The 19559-nt window shown below is 41.4% G+C and overlaps 1 protein-coding gene across 1 annotated transcript in view; it reads right to left on the reverse strand.

The window, feature by feature from the left end:
• Positions 1-4435: 4435 nt before the first annotated feature.
• Positions 4436-19559, reverse strand: part of CCN4 (cellular communication network factor 4) — a 36963-nt gene continuing 21839 nt past the window's right edge. Inside the window, exons 2-5 of the mRNA XM_060775896.2 lie at positions 14449-14749; positions 12928-13185; positions 9864-10057; positions 4436-4855 (exon numbers count right to left, since the gene is read on the reverse strand). Of these exons, the coding sequence (XP_060631879.2) occupies positions 4556-4855; positions 9864-10057; positions 12928-13185; positions 14449-14749 (1053 nt within the window). The 3' untranslated portion in view covers positions 4436-4555. The remainder of the gene's footprint in view (positions 4856-9863; positions 10058-12927; positions 13186-14448; positions 14750-19559) is intronic.

Raw genomic sequence — 19559 nt, forward strand, 5'->3', positions numbered from 1 at the left:
AGAAGTGTAAATTATATATTTAAAATGTTACGGTGTGTCCCCATGATGAAGGGGCCAATAAGTGTAGTTTCACCTACCCATGTACAACAAAATACATCCTTTCTGGGAATTTTCTAGGGCCTCCATGCAATTCTGTTGTGTGCTTCTGCCAGAGGTTACTATAGAGTTATCATGGGGGACGAAGAAAATTCCTCGAGAGAATAACTCTTTAGGAATTTTCTGAATCTTCCAGGGAGACTCTATGGTAGAAGTCCTTCATTTCAACAGGATTTGCTATTGTCCATGGTTTCCTGTTCCAAGTTCAGGAGTGTAACTATAATGCTAACTAAACTGGGAGAATATATGCACATTTTGGAAAATTCAGTCTTTGATTACTACAATCCTAGTTCCTGAAAATAAGTGTAAATCTTTTCTCTATGGCGGCCTCCCTATGACCCTCTCTGAGGCTATTTGCTCTCAGGCTTACGTTGCTGTAAATAGCATCTCATTAACACCCTCTCCCCGCTCCCCACCATAAAAAACCATTTTAATCAGGTCAGTGGTGTGGCAGCAAAGGGCTAGCCCCACACGTCACAACTGCACATCTAATCCTGGTCCTCATTAGGTCATCTGTGTAGTTAAAGAAATATTAAATGCAACTGTGTATGGAACATAAACATGTGGCAGAAGAATCACTATTGATCAATCTCCAGCTGGAGAGCCTGGTGGTGCAATGGGTTAAGCCCTTGTGCCAGTACGACTGAAGACCAACAGGTTGGAAGTTTGAATCTGGGGAGAGCATGGGTGAGCTTCCTCTGTCAGCTCCAGCTCCCCATGTGGGGACATGAGAGAAGTCTCCTACAAGGAAGGTAAAACATCAAAGCATCCGGGCATCCCCTGAGCAATGTCCTTGCAGATGAACAATTCTCTCACACCAGAAGTGACTTGCAAGTCTCTCCCGAGACGCTCAAAAACTCCCCAACTCTTGTGTGCCATAAACAGGATGAGCTCCCTCTGTCAGCTCCAGTTCCCCATGTGGGGACATGAGAGAAGCCTCCCACAAGGATGGTAAAACATCCGACATCCTCTGGGCAACGTCCTTGCAGGTGGCCAATTCTCTCACACCAGAAGTGACTTGCAGGTTCTCAAGTCTCTCCTGACATGCACAAAAACTCCCCAACTCTTGTGCGCTGTAAACAGGATGAGCTCTCTCTGTCAGCTCCAGCTCCCCATGCAGGGACATGAAAGTCTCCCACAAGGAAGGTAAAACATCAAAGCATCTGGGTGTCCCCTGGGCAACATCCTTGCAGACGGCCAATTCTCTCACACCAGAAGTGACTTGCGCTTTCTCAAGTCTCTCCTGACACACACGCAAACACACAAACTACACAACTATTGTGTGTCGTAAACAGCGATTGCCTTTAAAATCTTCACCTCTTTTTGCAGTCTTCAAGAGGTGAAAGCATTTCTTATGAAGCTTCAACAGCAGCATTCACTGGGATAGGTAATAAAATGGAAAATAAGGAATCCTGAACAGTCCTTTGCAACATTTGTTGAGGAACCCTTTTGATCAAAAGTAATCACATAATAAAAGTACTTTGCTATGAAATCCTGCAATCATAATTTTATGAACAACTTAGAATTTTCTGCCACAAAGCTTGATAGTAATAGTTTAGAGAAATGGATTAGAGTAGCGATTCCCAAAGTTTTGTCCTCCAGATGTTTTGGACTTCAAATCCAAAAACCTCTAGCTCACTGTTTCTCAATCTTCTTAATACTATGACCCCTTAATACAGTTCCTCATGTTGTGGTGACCCCCAACCATAACAATATTTTCATTGCTACTTCAGAACTGTAATTTTACTACAATTATGAGTCGTAATGTAAATATCTGATATGCAGGATGTATTTTCATTCACTGGACCAAATTTGGCACAAATACCCAATACGCCCAAATTTGAATACTGGTGGAGTTGGGGGGATTGATTTTGTCATTTGGGAATTGTAGTTGCTGGGATTTATAGTTTACTTACTATCAAAGAGCATTCTGAACTCCACCAATTGTGGAATTGAACCAAACTTGACACACAGAAAATACTGGAAGGGTTTGGTGGGCCTTGACCTTGAGTTTTGGAGTTGTAGTTCACCTACTGCCAGAGAACACTGTGAACTCAAACAATGATGGATCTGGACCGAACTTGGCACAGATACTCAATATGCCCAACTGTGAACACTGGTGAAGTTTGGAGGAAAAATATATTGACATTTGGAAGTTGTAGTTGCTGGGATTTATAGTTCACCTACAATCAAAGAGCATTCTGAACCCCACCAACGATAAAATTGGGTCAAACTTCCCAAACAGAACTCTCATGACCAATTGAAAATACTGTGTTTTCTGATGTTTTTTGGTGACCCCTTTGACACCCCCCTCATGACCCCTCAGAGGTCCCAACCTCCAGGTTGAGAAATGCTTCTCTAGTTGATTTGGCCAACAGTCAGGAATTTTGGGAGCTGACATCTAAAAACCCAGGAACCCCTGGGTTGAAGAATTTTGGGTTTCTCTCCAATCAAGAAATCAGAAGAGTCCAGAGAACAAAGCCATGGCAGCAAAAGCACAAGGATTACTACAATACACAGACATTGTAACAGAATGCTGGCTGGGCAGAGGACATTCCCTATTCATCTGGTCCTGAAAGTCACTATTGTGAATGGGCACATGACCTAGGCTTATGCAATATTCAGCAAGCATCTCCAAGACAAAGGCTTCTTTCAGAATTCTTCCCTCCAGAGAATGCACCCAAGGTGAAATGGTACAAGCTGGACTGGAAATAAAAAAAATGCCATGGAAGACTGTGATTGAGTAAAGCTAGGGGGGCAATAGTGTCTCTGGGGTGAGTTTAGAGCAGTGGTTCTCAACCTGTGGGTCCCCAGATGTTTTGGCCTTCAACTCCCAGAAACATCTGGTAAACTGGCTGGGATTTCTGGGAGTTGTAGGCCAAAACACCTGGGGACCCACAGGTTGAGAACCACTGGGTTAGAGACAAACCTGGACCCTTTGTTGGTCTTGGTGACTATATCTACCCTGAATTATTACAGCAGTTTCATACTGCTATTGAATCTTAGGATTTGTAGTTTGGGTATTTTTATCATGTCAGAAGTGACTTGAGAAACTGCAAGTCACTTCTGGTGTGAGAAAATTGGCTTTCTGCAAGGACATTGCCCAGGGGATGCCCAGATTTGTTACCATCCTGCGGGAGGCTTCTCTCATGTCCTCGCATGGGAAGCTGGAGCTGACAGACGGGAGCTCATCCCATCTCATAGATTTGAACCACCGACCTTCTGCTCAGCAGTTCAGCCAGCAAAAGGGTGTAACCCATGGTTCCTCCTCCTAACTATTTTGTCTTCATACACAGAATCTGTCTCCCTGGCATGTCTAGATCCAGGGATGTCATGCTTCCCCTCTATTCTGCCTTGGTTAGACCACACCTGGAATACTGTATCCAATTTTGGGCACCACAATTGAAGAGAGGTATTGACAAGCTAGAATGTAACCAGAGGAGGACAACTAAAATGATCAAGGGTCTGTAGAACAAGCCCTATGAGGAGCGGCTTAAAGAGCTGGGCATGTTTAGCCTGAAGAAGAGAAGGCTGAGGGGAGACATGATAGCCATGTATAAATATGTGAGGGGAAGTCATAGGGCGAAGGGAGCCAGCTTGTTTTCTGCTGCCCTGGAGACTAAGACGTGGAACAATGGCTTCAAACTACAAGAAAGGAGATTTCATCTGAACATTAGGAAGAACTTGCTGACTGTGAGAGCTGTTCAGCAGTGGAACTCTCTGCCTCGAAGTGGAGGCTCCGTCTTTGTAGGCTTTGAAATAGAGGCTGGATGGCCATCTGTCAGGCGTGATTTGAATGCAATTTTCCTGCTTCTTGGCAGAATGGAGTTGGACTGGACGGCCCATGAGATCTCTTCCAACTCTATGATTCTATGATTCTGTGTACTATGCATGTAAATTCTTCCCTATTAATTGGCTTACACAAGAACGTTCTGCACAGGTCTGAATGATGCTAATCCAGTGGTGGCTTCCAGGTCAGTGGGAGTAATGAGTCTACTCCAAGTCTTCATCTTAACCTTGAAGGAGCTATTCAGATGTTGGATCTTTTTATCAAACGGATACCTCTATCTGAAAAGCACCTTTAAAATGTGTACTAAAATTTGGAGCAGTTTCCAATGACTTGTAATCTGTGTTTGCATATAGATCTGCCTTTTGTGAAACAGAAAACATTTGTGAACTGGTGCAATGAATGTAGAGCTGCAGAAAACCCTGATTTCAAAAAGCAATCATAAAGCCGTGGGATGAACTAAAAGCAGCTTAGATGAAGTTGTTTCTTCACCCAACCAGCTTTTTTAAAAAGATAAACCAACAAGCCCCAAATAGCTACTTTCTCACTGGATGAATGAAAAGATTCTGATTTATTTCTGATCCTCTGTAAAATCAGAGTAATAATATATAGGATCTGAGAGGTCGGTCCATTTCTCCCACCCTTTTCCATGCTTTCCAGCATTGAGCCGACTCAGTTGGCAATTTCTGAATAATCGTGATAATGAGCCAAGTCGGCAAAGATGTCGTTGGGATTTTTGCAGCTGAGGTTGCAAAAGCAGGCATTGATCCACATGGTTTTCCTGGTGAATCCAGTCCCGTCTGGACACTGAAAGTTCACTTCGATGGTCTTGGATTTGTACGGGGTGCAGCAGCGATTGTCTGTGCAGACGCCGCAGTATTTGGGCCGGTAGGTGGTCCCACTGGTGCAGCCGGAGAGCGTATAGTTCATTGGCTCATCCCTCCTGTACACTGCTAAACATTTCTTCCCAGGCTGTAGGGAAACATTCAAACAAAACATCAGTAGATCGGTCTTACTGATCAACAGCATTCTTCTTTTCGGTAAGGTAAAAAAGGAGCACAACTTGTCTGAGCATGCAAACTGAACATGGACAGAGCCAGATGGCGGAGTCACAGATCCACCCTCAGTTTTAATCTCAACTTACAATAATAATAATAATAATAATAATAATAATAATAATAATAATAATAATACTTTATTTGTTCTCCACCGTATCTCTCCAAGGAGACTCAGGGCGGATCACAGTACACATACATGGCAAACATTAAATGCTGTTTGGACAGACTGGACAGAAACAGACAGAAAGGAGGTATGTTGTGTCAATGTCCAGCTTTTTTAATGCCTTGGGGGTAGTGCTCAAATCCAGCCACAGTGGGGTGCTGTCACTCCATTCTCTATGACAAAGAGCCATCAGGACTTCCTCCTTCCTTTTGGTCACCAGGCATTTTTTGATCTTTTCTTTTATGGTGTCGTAAAATACCTCCCCTGTTTTTTAGTGGTACCAAATTTTTCTACTTACAGCTCTGAGCTGTTTTAAACATGAGCCAACAATGTGATGTGGCGGCAAAAAAGCCAATGGGATTTTGGCCTGCATCAATAGGAGCCTAGTGTCTAGATCTAGGGAAGTCATGCTACCCCTCTATTCTGCTCTGGTTAGACCACACCTGGAATATTGTGTCGAATTCTGGGCACCACAATTCAAGAGAGATATTGACAAGCTGGAATGTGTCCAGAGGAGGGCGACTAAAATGATCAAGGGTTTGGAGAACAAGCCCTATGAGGAGCGGCTTGAGGAGCTGGGCATGTTTAGCCTGAAGAAGAGAAGGATGAGAGGAGATATGATAGCCATGTAAAAATATGTGAGAGGAAGCCACAGGGAGGAGGGAGCAAGCTTGTTTTCTGCTTCCTTGGAGACTAGGACGCGGAACAATGGCTTCAAACTACAAGAGAGGAGATTCCATCTGAACATTAGGAAGAACTTCCTGACTGTGAGAGCCGTTCAGCAGTGGAACTCTCTACCCCGGAGTGTGGTGGAGGCTCCTTCTTTGGAAGCTTTTAAACAGGGGCTGGATGGCCATTTGTCAGGGGTGATTTGAATGCAATATTCCTGCTTCTTGGCAGGGGGTTGGACTGGATGGCCCATGAGGTCTCTTCCAACTCTTTGATTCTATGATTCTATGATTCTATGCTTAGGTAAACAGTGAGCTGGGCTGATGATCAGGTGCTCATGCCGACCCAGGGCTTTGAACTGGCAACCTTTCAGTTGGTGGATCTTATTGTTTGCTGGTGATTTACTAAATGTGCTAAAGGTTCACTTTGAGATGCTGAACCTATTTGGGAATGACTAGGCTAATACTCTAAAGCAGAGTTTCGCAAACTCTGTTTCTCTAGATGTTTTGGGCTTCAGCTCCCACAATTCCTAACAGCTGGTAAGTTGGCTGGGATTTCTGGGAACCGAAGTCCAAAACACCTGGAGGAGCACAGTTTGAGAACTCCTGCTGTAGAGGCAACAGATGCTGTCTACTGGAAGTTTATCAGGACATAACCTGGATTGTACATAGAAGGGAGACTGCTAACCAATAGGTGCTGTAGGCTATACAGTCATCTCTACATTTCGGTTCTTGTGGGTTTTTTCGGGCTATATGGCCATGTTCTAGAGGCATTTCTCCTGACGTTTCGCCTGCATCTATGGCAAGCATCCTCAGAGGTGAGGTCTGCTGGAACTGGGGAAAAAGGGGTTTATATATCTGTGGAATGACCAGGGTGAGACAAAGGGCTTTTGTAAGTTGGGCTAGGTGTGAATCTTCCAACTGACCACCTTGATTCACCCTGGTCATTCCACAGATATATAAACCCCTTTTTTCCCAGCTCCAGCAGACCTCACCTCTGAGGATGCTTGCCATAGATGCAGGCGAAACGTCAGGAGAAATGCCTCTAGAACATGGCCATATAGCCCGAAAAAACCCACAAGAACCGAGTGATTCCGGCCATGAAAGCCTTCGACAATACATTTGCTTAGAGACCCCATGAAAGTAGAAAAATGTAAATAAAAAATGGTAGGGTTTTTTTTAACCGGAGAGAATATTCCTCTCGGAATATATAGATTTTCCAACATGATTCAAAGGTTGACATTATTATTATTATTATTATTATTATTATTATTATTATTTGTTTGATGTGGACTCATCTTGTTGTGTTTCAAATAATAATAATAATAATAATAATAATAATAATGCTATTGAATATACCCTATGAGCCACCAGGAGTCCCTCCAGGAAGATGGTGGTTGGATACAATTAAATTATTATTATTATTATTATTATTATTATTATTATTATTATTATTTGTTTGATGTGGACTCATCTTGTTGTGTTTCAAATAATAATAATAATAATAATAATAATAATAATAATAATAATAATTTAATTGTATCCAACCACCATCTTCCTGGAGGGACTCCAGGTGGCTCATAGGGTATACTCAATAGCACAACACAATACAAATACAACAGAATATAAAAAAGTAAATTAATAACAATAAAATTAACTCCATTACACATAAAACAGCAATATAACCCATGGGAAGGCCTTAGAATCGGACTGTAGGACCTAGGGATTCGTAGACAAACTATTTGTAATCAAACCAGTGAATAACCAAATCTGCAAAAGTCAGAACCACAAAAATGGAAGACCAACTATATTTCAGTAGAAGGACCTGGCAAAACCACCCCTTGCCTAAGAGAACCCTGTGAAATTCATGGGGTTCTCAGTAAATTTGACAGGTGACTTCAAGATACTTAAAGAAGGCTGCAGCACTTTGGAGAACTCATTTAAAGTTTAGACTAAAACTGAAAACTGATTAATGGCTCCAGAAACAGAAGGCCTGAGCTCCCATTTAATATGACACCTGAATGCAAATGATTATGTGATATAAAAGGTAAAGGTATCCCCTGACTTTAAGTCAAGTCGAGTCCAACTCCAGGGGGTGGTTTTCATCACCATTTCTAAGCCAAAGAGCCGGTGTTGTCCATAGACACCTCCAAGGTCATATGGCTAGCATGACTACATGGAGTGCCATTACCTTCCTGCAGAAGCGGTATCTATTGATCTACTCACATTTGCATGTTTTTTAACTGCTAGATTGACAAAAGCTGGGCCTAACAGTGGGAGCTCACCCCACTCCCCAGATTCAAACCACCAACCTTTTGGTCAGCAAGTTCAGCAGCTCAGCGGTCTAACCCGCTGCACCACCAAGAGGCCCAATCTGTGATATACTGAAGTTAAATTATGCATTGTTTTTTTCTTTGCCGTCTGTCTGCCTCACAGACCCACATATGGAAGGTTCAGAAGCTGAATAGCTTTTTCTGAGAACCTTGCCTTTCTAACCACATTTTTTCCCTGTCCCCAAGAGACAGAAGTATTCGTGCCACCATCCCATGCTGAACCATCAAAACTAGACTACCATCAAACCCTATTGGGGGGGGGGGGGACACTATTTCGTCACAGAGCATGGCATTAGTTTATGAAAAATTAAGTTGTTCCCCATAATTTATTATAATATCTTACCATTTTGAAAAGCCATTATTTGGTCATTCTAATATCACTGTTAACAGATCCAGTAACTATTAAGATTACATGTTTTAATGCTTTACTTTGGGAGTAATTGGAAAGTATTCATTTTTAATCATTTTAATTGGTGAAAGGGAAAGTGACATGCCACTATCAGGTTATTAATGGAATGCTCACTCCGTGTTGAATGCTAAGAAATTAATTTACACATTAAGATTAATGCATTCATTGATTATTTAATTTGTTAGCATTAATCATTTTGTGAACATGAAATAAATGTGTAATTTTTATTAAAGTTTAACACAGTTGTAAATTAAGGTGGTATTGCTAATTCTTAGATTAATTAATTAATTAATTAATACGTTATTTAATTTAATTTATTCACTTCCATCTTTGCTTTAACACCAGTGTTGGAAAAATTAAGTAATACGTTTCATGTTTGTTTATGGAGTTAAGAAGGGTAGCGCGCTATTACCCACTGGTGACTAGTCCGTGGGGAAATAAATCTGCTCCAGATTTTAGTCTCAACTCTAATGAATCTGTTTTGGGTTTTAGTCCAAATATCAAAAGAGGAATCTACAGGGCATTAGGCCTATTTGTAAAATCAAGTTCAGTAAATTGGGCAGCTACTTTAAGTTTCACTGCCCACTCACATGGAATCTGCCATTTCCACAATCACAAGTGGGATCAAGTCCTTTGACTCAGCCCTGATTCCTACATCCATAGGGATACTAAGGTGCTTGTTTATAAAGCTATTGTCCTCCCAACTCTGCTTTATGCCTGCGAAATGTGGACTATCTACAGACGTCACATGCAACTCCTAGAACGGTTCCATCAGCATTGCCTCAGAAAAATCCTGCAAATCTCTTGGGAAGACGGGCAGACAAATGTCAGCATGCTGGAAGAAGCAAAGACCACCAGCATTGAAGCAATGGTCCTCCGCCATCAACTCCACTGGACCGGCCATGTTGTCTGGATGCCCAACCACCGTCTCCCAAAGCAGTTGTTCTATTCCGAACTCAAGAATGGAAAAAAGGAATGTTGGTGGGCAGGAAAAGAGATTTAAAGATGGGCTCAAAGCCAACCTTAAAAACTGTGGCATAGACACCAAAAACTGGGAAGCCCTGGCCCTTGAGCGCTCCAGCTGGAGGTCAGCTGTGACCAGCAGTGCTGTAGAAGAGGCACGAATGGAGGGTGAGAGAGAGAAACATGTCAAGAGGACGGTGCATCAAGCCAACCTTGACTGGGACCACCTTCCACCTGGAAACCAATGCCCTCACTACAGGAGAACATGCAGATCAAGAATAAGGCTCCACAGTCACCTATGGACCCACCGCCAGGACACTGATCTTGAAAGACAATCCCACTCGGACAACGAGGGATCACCTAAGTAAGTAAGTAAGATTCCATACCTTAATGTGCTTGATAATGTCTTCCTCACATGGCCTCAGGTTACAGAGCCGACTCTCCTTCATCAAACGGCACTGGTCATTGTCATTAGAGATCCTTGTAGAGATGCCCATCCCACAGGTCTTTGAGCAGGGACTCCAGGAAGAGGTGTGAAGGATGCAGTTTTTCTGCCAGGTCTCAATTTCACCTTCATAAACTATAAGGCAGATGATAAAGAGAATTCAGTGCCATCGTCAAAGAGGAACTTACACTTTGGCTTGCAAGACCCATTTTGGAGAAAGCAGGAACAGCCGTCCCTCCACATTTACAGTTTTGACAGTCATGGATTTGATTATCTGCAGATGTCATTAAAATGAATATTTTAATAACATTTGCAAAAAATTAAATTTGCAACTAGGAATCTTTCGGTCAGTGGTTCCCAACCTGTGGTCCGTGGACCACCAGTGATCCACAAGAACTAAAATATTGTCCATGGTCTCACCATTACTACACAGTTTCAAGTAGAGTGACTGATATCACTATATATATATATATATATATATATATATATATATATGCTATATTTATATACCACTCCTCTCAATCCGCAGGCAACTTGAGGCGATTCACAAGGCAACAATTCAATGCCCAACAACATTGTAAAAACATTTAAAAACATTGACATATAATATAAAACCATAACAAGTTAGTAAAACAAATCATTTTCGTCTCCTAGATAAAAACATAATCTGATCTCATAATCCTCTTAGAGTGCCAAGACAATGGGAATGTCAGGAGCAGAGAGAGTGACTACCATGAAAGGCATGACAACAAGCCTCCTGACTGCTGCTTCCCCTCCTCCTCCCTCTTCCTGAGCAGAGCTGTTTCATGTGGCACCTGGAAGCAGAAGTGCCTTGGTGTCTTCATTTTTAGGCCTGTTCCTGGGGTTATTTGGGGTGCTGATTCAGAAAATTGCAATGGATAGACCAAATCAGCTCTAGATTATTAAATATGGTGTTCTGTGGGTGAGCAGAGGGCGCCCACTGGGTGGCATATCTTCTATATCTGACACTAGAGCTGATGTGGTCTGTTGTTGTTCATTCGTTCAGTCGTCTCTGACTCTTTGTGACCTCATGGACCAGCCCACGCCAGAGCTCCCTGCCGGCCGTCACCACCCCCAGCTCCTTCAAGGTCAGTCCAGTCACTTCAAGGATGCCATCCATCCATCTTGCCCTTGGTCGGCCCCTCTTCCTTTTGCCTTCCACTTTCCCCAGCATCATTGTCTTCTCTAGGCTTTGCTGTCTCCTCATGATGTGGCCAAAGTACTTCAACTTTATCTCTAGTATCCTTCCCTCCAGTGAGCAGCCGGGCTTTATTTCCTAGATGTGGTCTAGCCAATGCAATTTTCTGAATCAGCACCCCAAATAACCAAACCAAATTTAAAGTTGACCAAAAACTGGTTTCGTAACCCTTTTGGTACTACTGTTGGAGAGGGGTCCCTGGTCAAAGTGGTTCCTGCTCAAGTGGTCCTTGATCAAGTGATCCCTAGTCAAAGTGATCCCTGGTCAAAAAAAGGTTGGGAACTAGTGCTCTAGGTCTTCTAAAATGACTCTTTGGTTAACTACCTCTGGATGTTACAGTATATGCATGTATATGATTAAGTTTTTGTAAGGACCATCTCCTGTGTGTGTGTGTTGAGGAAAAACACCTGGATAATTGAAGCAATTAAGCTTGAACCACTCCTTGAATGGAGTATAACATGAGAAGCGTTTCTGGTGGATTTTGGGTCTTACTTACTGGGACTTACTAAACCACCTACTCAGAGGTGGCTCAACCATTACGCAAAGTAAGCATTTGCAGTAAAGTTGATTTTGTCCAGGGGCGCTCTGGTGGCGCTCTTGGGGGAAAATAGACCTTGACATATGCAAGTTGTAGTTACTGGGATGTATAGTTCACCTACAATCAAAGAGCATTCTGAACTCCAACAATGATGGAATTGAACCAAATATGGCACACAGAACTCCCATAACGAACAGAAAATATATATCAGTGATTGGGGGGGGGGGGGGGCAAAATGCTGTTTGCTTACCATTGAAAATTACCTAGGGCTGCCTCTGCACCTACTTCAAGACTTGTCTCCTTGCACCATTGAGGAAGAAGAAGATGTGTGGATTTAATGCATAGGACTTTTGTGTGAGTTTTATTTCTGCAAATGGACTGAGTTATTTTCAAAGCTGGATATTTTTGTGAAGCTGCTTATTTAACTCTGTTACTTAAGAGTAAATTTTGTTTTTCCCATTTACTTGGCTCATATTTACTCTTTGTGGATGAACAAAGGGCCGGGAAGTCTGGACAGGACTGCACAATTACTGGGTTAGCTTTCGTATAAACCACAACAATGGAGGACCTAGTGATTCCTAGAAAGAACATCTGAACAGAATTCTAAAGTCCACACTGATCAAAAAAGAACATTGTGATGGGTTTAGTCCAACATACACCATCATAATTCACCAACAGGATGATATCCATATAATCTGGAATCAGTATAGGTGTCACACATTTTTAAACACCTCACTTTTCTACAACCTATTCTTTCAACCACTCTAAATTACTACCCAGAACTGTATACTCAAAACATGGTCCACTCTTCTGATTGTGGGTCAAATTGTTGAGTACTAGTTACGTATAATTTCAAAGGATCAGAAGAGCAGTTTGACAGCTTCATCTAGGACAGGGGGAAAGCAAGCTTAAGTCTTCAGTGGCTGTATTGTTTTAGTTAGTTTTAGTTAATGTTTTAGTTATTGTTAAAGAAAACACAGAAATTACTTAGAACTCTATTCCCGTGTCTGAAACCTTAATTCTTCTCCCAACTCTCAGGCTAGTGTCCAATCACTTCTGGTGGCTTCCACATTCATCAGATGGTGATTTGTTCAGAGTTTTAGACTGAACCTTAAACAATTTATCCAAGGTGTAACTTGGATAGCTGCTTCAAAGTTTAGGACAAAATTAAGAGTAGATTTTCTGCCCCAATTGATACAAGTGACACACTTTAGTTGTCCCTCCCCATTCCAGCCTTCTCTCTCATACCTGCTGAGGAGATATGGCGTGGGGAGGTCTTCCTGATTTTCTTGGAGTAGTCACAGACCCACTGTTCACAGCACTGGCCTGTCATCTTGATCTGCCGAGGGTGGGGGCACCAGACGAGGGGTGGCTTGGAGTCCGTACAGAGTGGGATGCAGCCCACGGCTCCATTGATGCAAGTGCAATTATATTTGCAATTGGGCTGGAAGGATTCTCCATTCTTGTACCTGATGCCATTGAGGAGACAACCTACACCCACAATTTCTACAAGAAGAAAGAGAAAAAGGGGTAAGTAGGGTAGGAAAGAGCACAAACATATGGCTGACATCTAATGAAAGTTCAAGCAGTTAGCATTGCCACTTAATTAGGGCCAGGCCAAAGATTCTTTGCTTTAAATAATTGAGCAATATGACAAATATCAGTGAAGTTTAGAAACAATTTTCTCTAGAAATTAGAAATGCAGCCAAATACAGTTGGTCCTCCATATCCACTTAATCTATATCCATGGTACCAGGCTTTTGGACAGCAGCAATAACAGCACTTTTGATGTGGAATTGGACCGGAATGGCTATATGGTTTGACAATGCTTTTAATTTTGTTTTTAATTTAATGTTATATCTATTGGTTTAAATGGTTGTTATATTGTTGTATTTGTCTATATGTTGCGGCATCGAATTGTTGCCGAGTGTAAGCCATCCTGAGTCCATCCTCCCCAGGGGAGTGGGTTGAAAAGGACAAGATAGAAATGCTGGAAATAAATAAATAAATAAATAAATAAATAAATAAATAAATAAATAAATAAATTTAACCCTTTACAGCTTGACCTGTCTAAAAGAAAGCATAAAAGTTAACCTTAATTTGACCATGTCATTGTATATAATGAAATGTAAACATCTATATATTTTGGAGTTCACAAAGTGCACCGGGACTGTGGCATAGCTCGTTGGGAGTCAGCTGCATTAAGATCACTTCTGACTGAAAGGTAATGAGTTCGAAGCCAGCCCGGGTTGGAATGAGCTTCCGACTAATTGTGTAGCTTGTTGTCGACCTTTGTAGCCCGAAAGACAGTTACATCTGTCAAGTAGGAAAATTAGGGACCACCTATATGTGGGGAGGCTAATTTAACTAATTTACGAGGCCATAAAACAAGCAAGAAAGCTCCCCAAAAGCACATTAATACATGAAATTCCCATATCCTGACCACCAACCCCCAACGTCATAAATTGCAAATACCTAGAGAGATAAAGTGAAACTTGCAAATGTGAAGAATTAACCATACTTAAGATTTTCCTCTATAGCTACTCTCAGAATGGTGATAGCATGTGATGTCATTTTTAAAGGGACAACAGAGGAAAATGGAGGGATTCAAGCTTGTTATCATGGAGCTACAATCCATAGGAAGATTCTGAAGGATGGAATCAGCCCCTGTCCTCTAGACAGTTGCCCTTCAAAAGATGAAGCATGGTCAGAGAGGTGAAGGTTACCAATGCTCTGTATCTAATGGAAAAATATAGATACGTCACTTACGTGCACACACTCCTATTTCGTACCTAGGTCTGTCTCTGCTGTAGTCACAGTACAGGCCTCTGTGGACATCACAGATGTCCGCCTCTGTGCAGTTCTCTCCAATCTGCTTGGCACACATTTTGCAGCACTCGCAACCATCAGTGAGCAGGCTGATTCCAGCTGGGCATACAGGGAGTGCCTTTGGGCACTCGCATGGCCACTTACAGTACTGTGTCCGTGTGTAAACTTCCGTTACGGAAGAAGAGGTGGCAGTTGGAGACATGGTGGTAGTGCTGATGGTGGTAGAGTTCTGGGACAAGGCCTTGAAAAGACAAAGAAAGAAAAATATATCAGAGGCCATCAAAGGGTTTTTGAAGTATACAGTGATTCAGGATCCTTTCTATGTGAGCGGTACTATACAATAGGGCCTCCACTTGCACAGGAGTTAAAGGGCACAGGGCCTCCACTAAAGTACAATAACTTCAAATAAAAAAATGCTACTTTTTAAAACTTATCAGAACATCTCTCTAGGAATATCTAGCATTTGGCACTGGAAGTTGATCATAGAATTGTGCTGAAAGATCTACAAATAGAGGTCTGAGAGATTCTTAGAAATAATACATTTGTCACGCCTCAGGATAGATTCACCTTGCTCAGAACACCACACACACCAATGCTGTAGGTTTTGTAGTTTATTAAAGAAAAGGCAAAGTCTTAAAACAAAAGTAAAGTTGCAAAAGTTCAATAGCCAAACAGAGTCTTAAATGCAAAGGCAGAGTTTCCAAAATCCAAAGGCAAATAGCATGAAGCATAATCCATAAACATTGATCAAACAAGATTCCATGGCAGCATGACAGAGAACCAAGAAGCCAAGATCCAAATTAAAGTCCCAAGAAGCCAAAAGCATTGCCCCAAAGCCAAGACAATCCCAAGAAGGTATCAGGGTGTTCGCTGAAGTTGCACTGACAAAAGGGTGCCTTCAATCAGCTCACTAAAATACTTTCCCAGCATGAAAGCATTCCTTTGACCTCTAACCTCTCTTTTGTTTGCAAGCCTTGTACTACGGCGAACCCTGAGTTGAAAGCGATCCTCCCTATCTAACTGTGGAGAGCCTTCAAGGTTGAATAACTCATTATCCTGGAGCTGGGAATCAGCAGCCTGAGAATTGGCAGGCAGATAGCTCAGAGGCTGGCTCGCCTCCTCTGCCTGCACCTGTGAACGAAGATCAGAAACATCTTCTAAGTCAACATCCCTTCCCATGGAAAACTGGAACTCCTCGTCTTCAGCATCAACATCGTCTGCATCAACAATAGGAAATTGTTCAGGAATCTGAAACCCATCATCCTCTTCCAGCAATCCCTGAGGCTCCTGCTGAGCCACAACAACATTAATCAAATATGTGAATAATCAAATCTGCAAAAGTAAAACCTGCAAACTTGGAACTTGCTGTTGTTGTCAGCCTCAAGTCATTTTTAAGGCTTTGCTTTGGCCCTCATTTCTCTGACATCACTTTCTGCTTCTTTGTCCCACAGCTACAGAGACATGGAGCCATAGCATCATAGAGCCAAAAGAAACCACAAGATTAATCCAGTCCAATCTCTGGCAATTTCACTCAATCAAGGCCCCAGTCATTCAGTCCAGTATTAATTTTCATATACATACAGGTTCCATTTATGGCCTGCTGTAGACTTTCACACATCTGGCCTTAAAAACAAATGACTCACTTCCCCAATCATGATTTTCTACCATTCCATTGGAAGAAGTGTACATGCATACAGTCTAGTGTTAGGTGATGCCTTCCTTGTCAACAGAGACAGGAATCTACTCTGAGATTTAGTGTCAGTTTTAAATGAGTTATCCAAGGAGTTAAACCAATTTGAATTCAGCACTTTGGATGTCTCGCTTAATGTTCAAAGAGAAATGTATCGTGCATTCACCTCCCTACTGACCTGGAAGATACTTGTTGCCACAGATTTTTTGCACATAATCAATCAATTACACATATCATTGTAGTTTGTTTGTTTTTTTGTCATGTCAGGAGCAACTTGAAAAACTGGTGTAAGAGAACTGGCCGTCTGCAAGGATGTTGCCCAGGGGATGCCTGGATGTTTTGATATTTTATCATCCTTGTGGGAGGCTTCTCTCGTGTCCCCGCATGAGGAGCTGGAGCTGATAGAGGGAGCTCATCCGCGCTCTCCCCAGATTCAAACCTGTGACCTGTTGGTCTTCAGTCCTGCTGGCACAGGGGTTTAACCCACTGTGCCACTGGGGGCCCCAGCATTGTAGGTCATTCACTGCCATATTTCCAGGGCTCTTTCTGTTCTCATACAGATGACGAAGATACTAGAGATTAGCAATATGGATAGGCTCACTTTCCTCATGTCAAAGAACAAAGGAATAAAAGTGAAGGAAACAGACTGGAAAAAAGTTACTGAACACTTTAAACAAAGAAATAAGAAAATTTTGATTTAGTATAAAGGAACTGGATAATACAAAAAGGAAGTATATTAAAAAGAAAGGGAGAGAAGACAACAAGAGGGAGAAGAAGAAGAAGGAGAAGGAAAAAGAAAATAAATGGCAAAGACCCCAGGAAGATACCAGAAAGTCAAAATATCTATTGTTTTATTATTTACATTATTAGCACAGTTTTATCCACTTATATACTCATCTGTTTACTTTGGTTGTGATAAATAATTTCATTTTTAACTTTTTTCATCTTTTCCTTTCTCTCTCTCTCTTTTCTCCCTTTTCATCTTCAAACACATGTCACGTTAACAGAAACAAATCAAAGCTATCTTATAGGTTTATGTCTTTTGTTAGTTGTTTTGTTTTTAACTATAAATTCTAATAAATATTATTTTTTTAAAGTGAAATGTATAGTGCATTCACCTTCCTACTACCTGGAAGATACTTGTTGCCAAATATTTTTTTGCACATAATCAATCAATTACACATAGCATTGTAAGTTATCCACTGCCATATTTCCAGGGCTCTTTTTGTTCCTATGCAACTCTGAGTCCAGAGATAACCCATTCCAAAGTTAGGAACCTTCACAAACAGGTTCTTCTTGGAGGCAGTCACACCTATGCGCTGCCAAGTGTACTTCAGGGTTAGTAAATGGTCATTTCTAATGATGGAAAAAAGATGCTCTGGGGAAAGGATATCTGGTCATGCTGGAACCAGAAAGGAAGAGTTTGAATTTGTAGGCCAGGAGTCATATTTCAGCCTGTTTGAAGCATCAAGGAAAAGATGAAAAGGGGACTTCAGAAAAAGAGTCATCTTGTCAAAGTTTTCAGACACCCAATACTGTGACCATTTTGAGCTCCACATTACTTTCTAACCAAAATTACTTTCTTATACTATTCCTACATTTTATGGAATGTGCAACTCATTTTTTTTTAAAAAAAAACAACATTTCCAACTCTAACCATGGCCTGAATTTCATGGCAATGTCTTGGAATAATAGAATCACAGAATCATAGAGTTGGAAGAGACCTCAAGGACCATCCAGTCCAACACCATTCTCCCAAACAGGAGAATACAATCAAAGCTTTCCCAACAGATGACACTGCGGTACATCTAATTTCTCCTGCATTCTCCGGCACTCACAAATATATATAGAGAGAAAATGAACCCAGATAGCCCTTCCTCTGGAGGAACCAATGAAGTCAAGATGGTCCTGGAAGAGGGTGACCAAGAGTAAGGTCATTTGATTTGATTCAGCTAATCCTGCCCCCCTGTGGATTCATCATCTCTCATGCTGAAGGGTGGGAAACACTGCAGTTGCTTGCTACTGGATAAATTGTTCTAACCGCTTACGTCTCAGGTCACCGGCCTCTCTGCAAGGACTCAGTCCATGACCTGACCAGTTTCAGCTGCTTATTCCTCTGAGTAGCTTACTCTTGACCCACAGTGATTGGCTGCTTCCCAGAGGACAAACTTCTCATGCTTGCTATGAAGAAGTGAGATCCCCAAAATTAGGAAATCATTCATTGTATTGCTTCCCCTGCCAAAACTCAATTGGGAAGAATAATACAGTGATGGTAATGCTATGCAGGTTTTTCTTTTTTGGCTAACATTCACACATCCTAAAATATTTTGAAGAAGATTATTAATTTTGTATGCAAACAAAGCCATTTGGGATGTAAAAAAACTATTTGCAGACAGTCATGTTTTGTGCAAATTTTGTGAAATATTCTACAGGAAAACACAATCTTGCACCAAAACAATGCTAACTCCTTGAAAAGAATGCAGTTTCCATGGAAATGTGTTTTTTCACAAAGCCCCCCAACACTTTCACCCACAAAACACATAATTGCTTCTGCAAACCTGATTTTTTTTTTATTCAAAGCAAAAAGGTCACTAATTTTGCATGAAGAAAACCAAAAGACTTTCTGGAAAGAAAACAACAAACAACAACCCTAAATCACTTCTTAGAAGTCCATGTTGGTTTTTGGAAAACATTTTTTTTTGTTCAAGGATTTTTTGTGCCAAACTTAGCACAAACTGGCCTTCAACTCCCAGAAATCCTAACAGATGTTACACTGACTGGCATTTCTGGGAGTTGTAGGCCAAAACACTTGGGGACCCACAGGTTGAGAACCACTGTTTTAGTCAATCTATTAGAATCCGCCATGACTGTAAGTTTGGTTTTATGGCATTTCTTTGTTTTTCTCCCTTGAAAAGTCCCAGCTTTAATGCCAAAAATTATCATAAAAGTGATGGTTTCAAGGAAAGAGTAGAGTTCATTGTTTTACTTTCAGATAGTTTATAAAGGAAGCTTCATTTTGATTGCCTTGCAGGCAAAGGTTCCCAAGGGCAAAGGAAGCGCCCATTTCCTTTTGTGAATGGCATTTCACACCAATTTGTCGCAGTTTGTACATTCGCTCAAAGCTTTTCATTCAATGCTTTGAATGCCATAAGCAAAGCCAAGGTTATGTTGGAGATAACGGTGCCATTCATTTCAATTATTTCTTGATCACCAAGGTTATTATTAGATAGTAGCTTCTTCTTTCTTTTATTTAAGGAAAAGTATTTTGCCCTTTTCTCTCCAAGAAGCTCGCATATCTGAAGACAGGAAAGTGAACAACTATATAGTCTGACAGAGGGATTCCTCTTCTGACTGCTTTTCA

The sequence above is a fragment of the Anolis sagrei genome, chromosome 4 (assembly GCF_037176765.1).
Source record: "Anolis sagrei isolate rAnoSag1 chromosome 4, rAnoSag1.mat, whole genome shotgun sequence".
NCBI lineage: Eukaryota > Metazoa > Chordata > Lepidosauria > Squamata > Dactyloidae > Anolis > Anolis sagrei.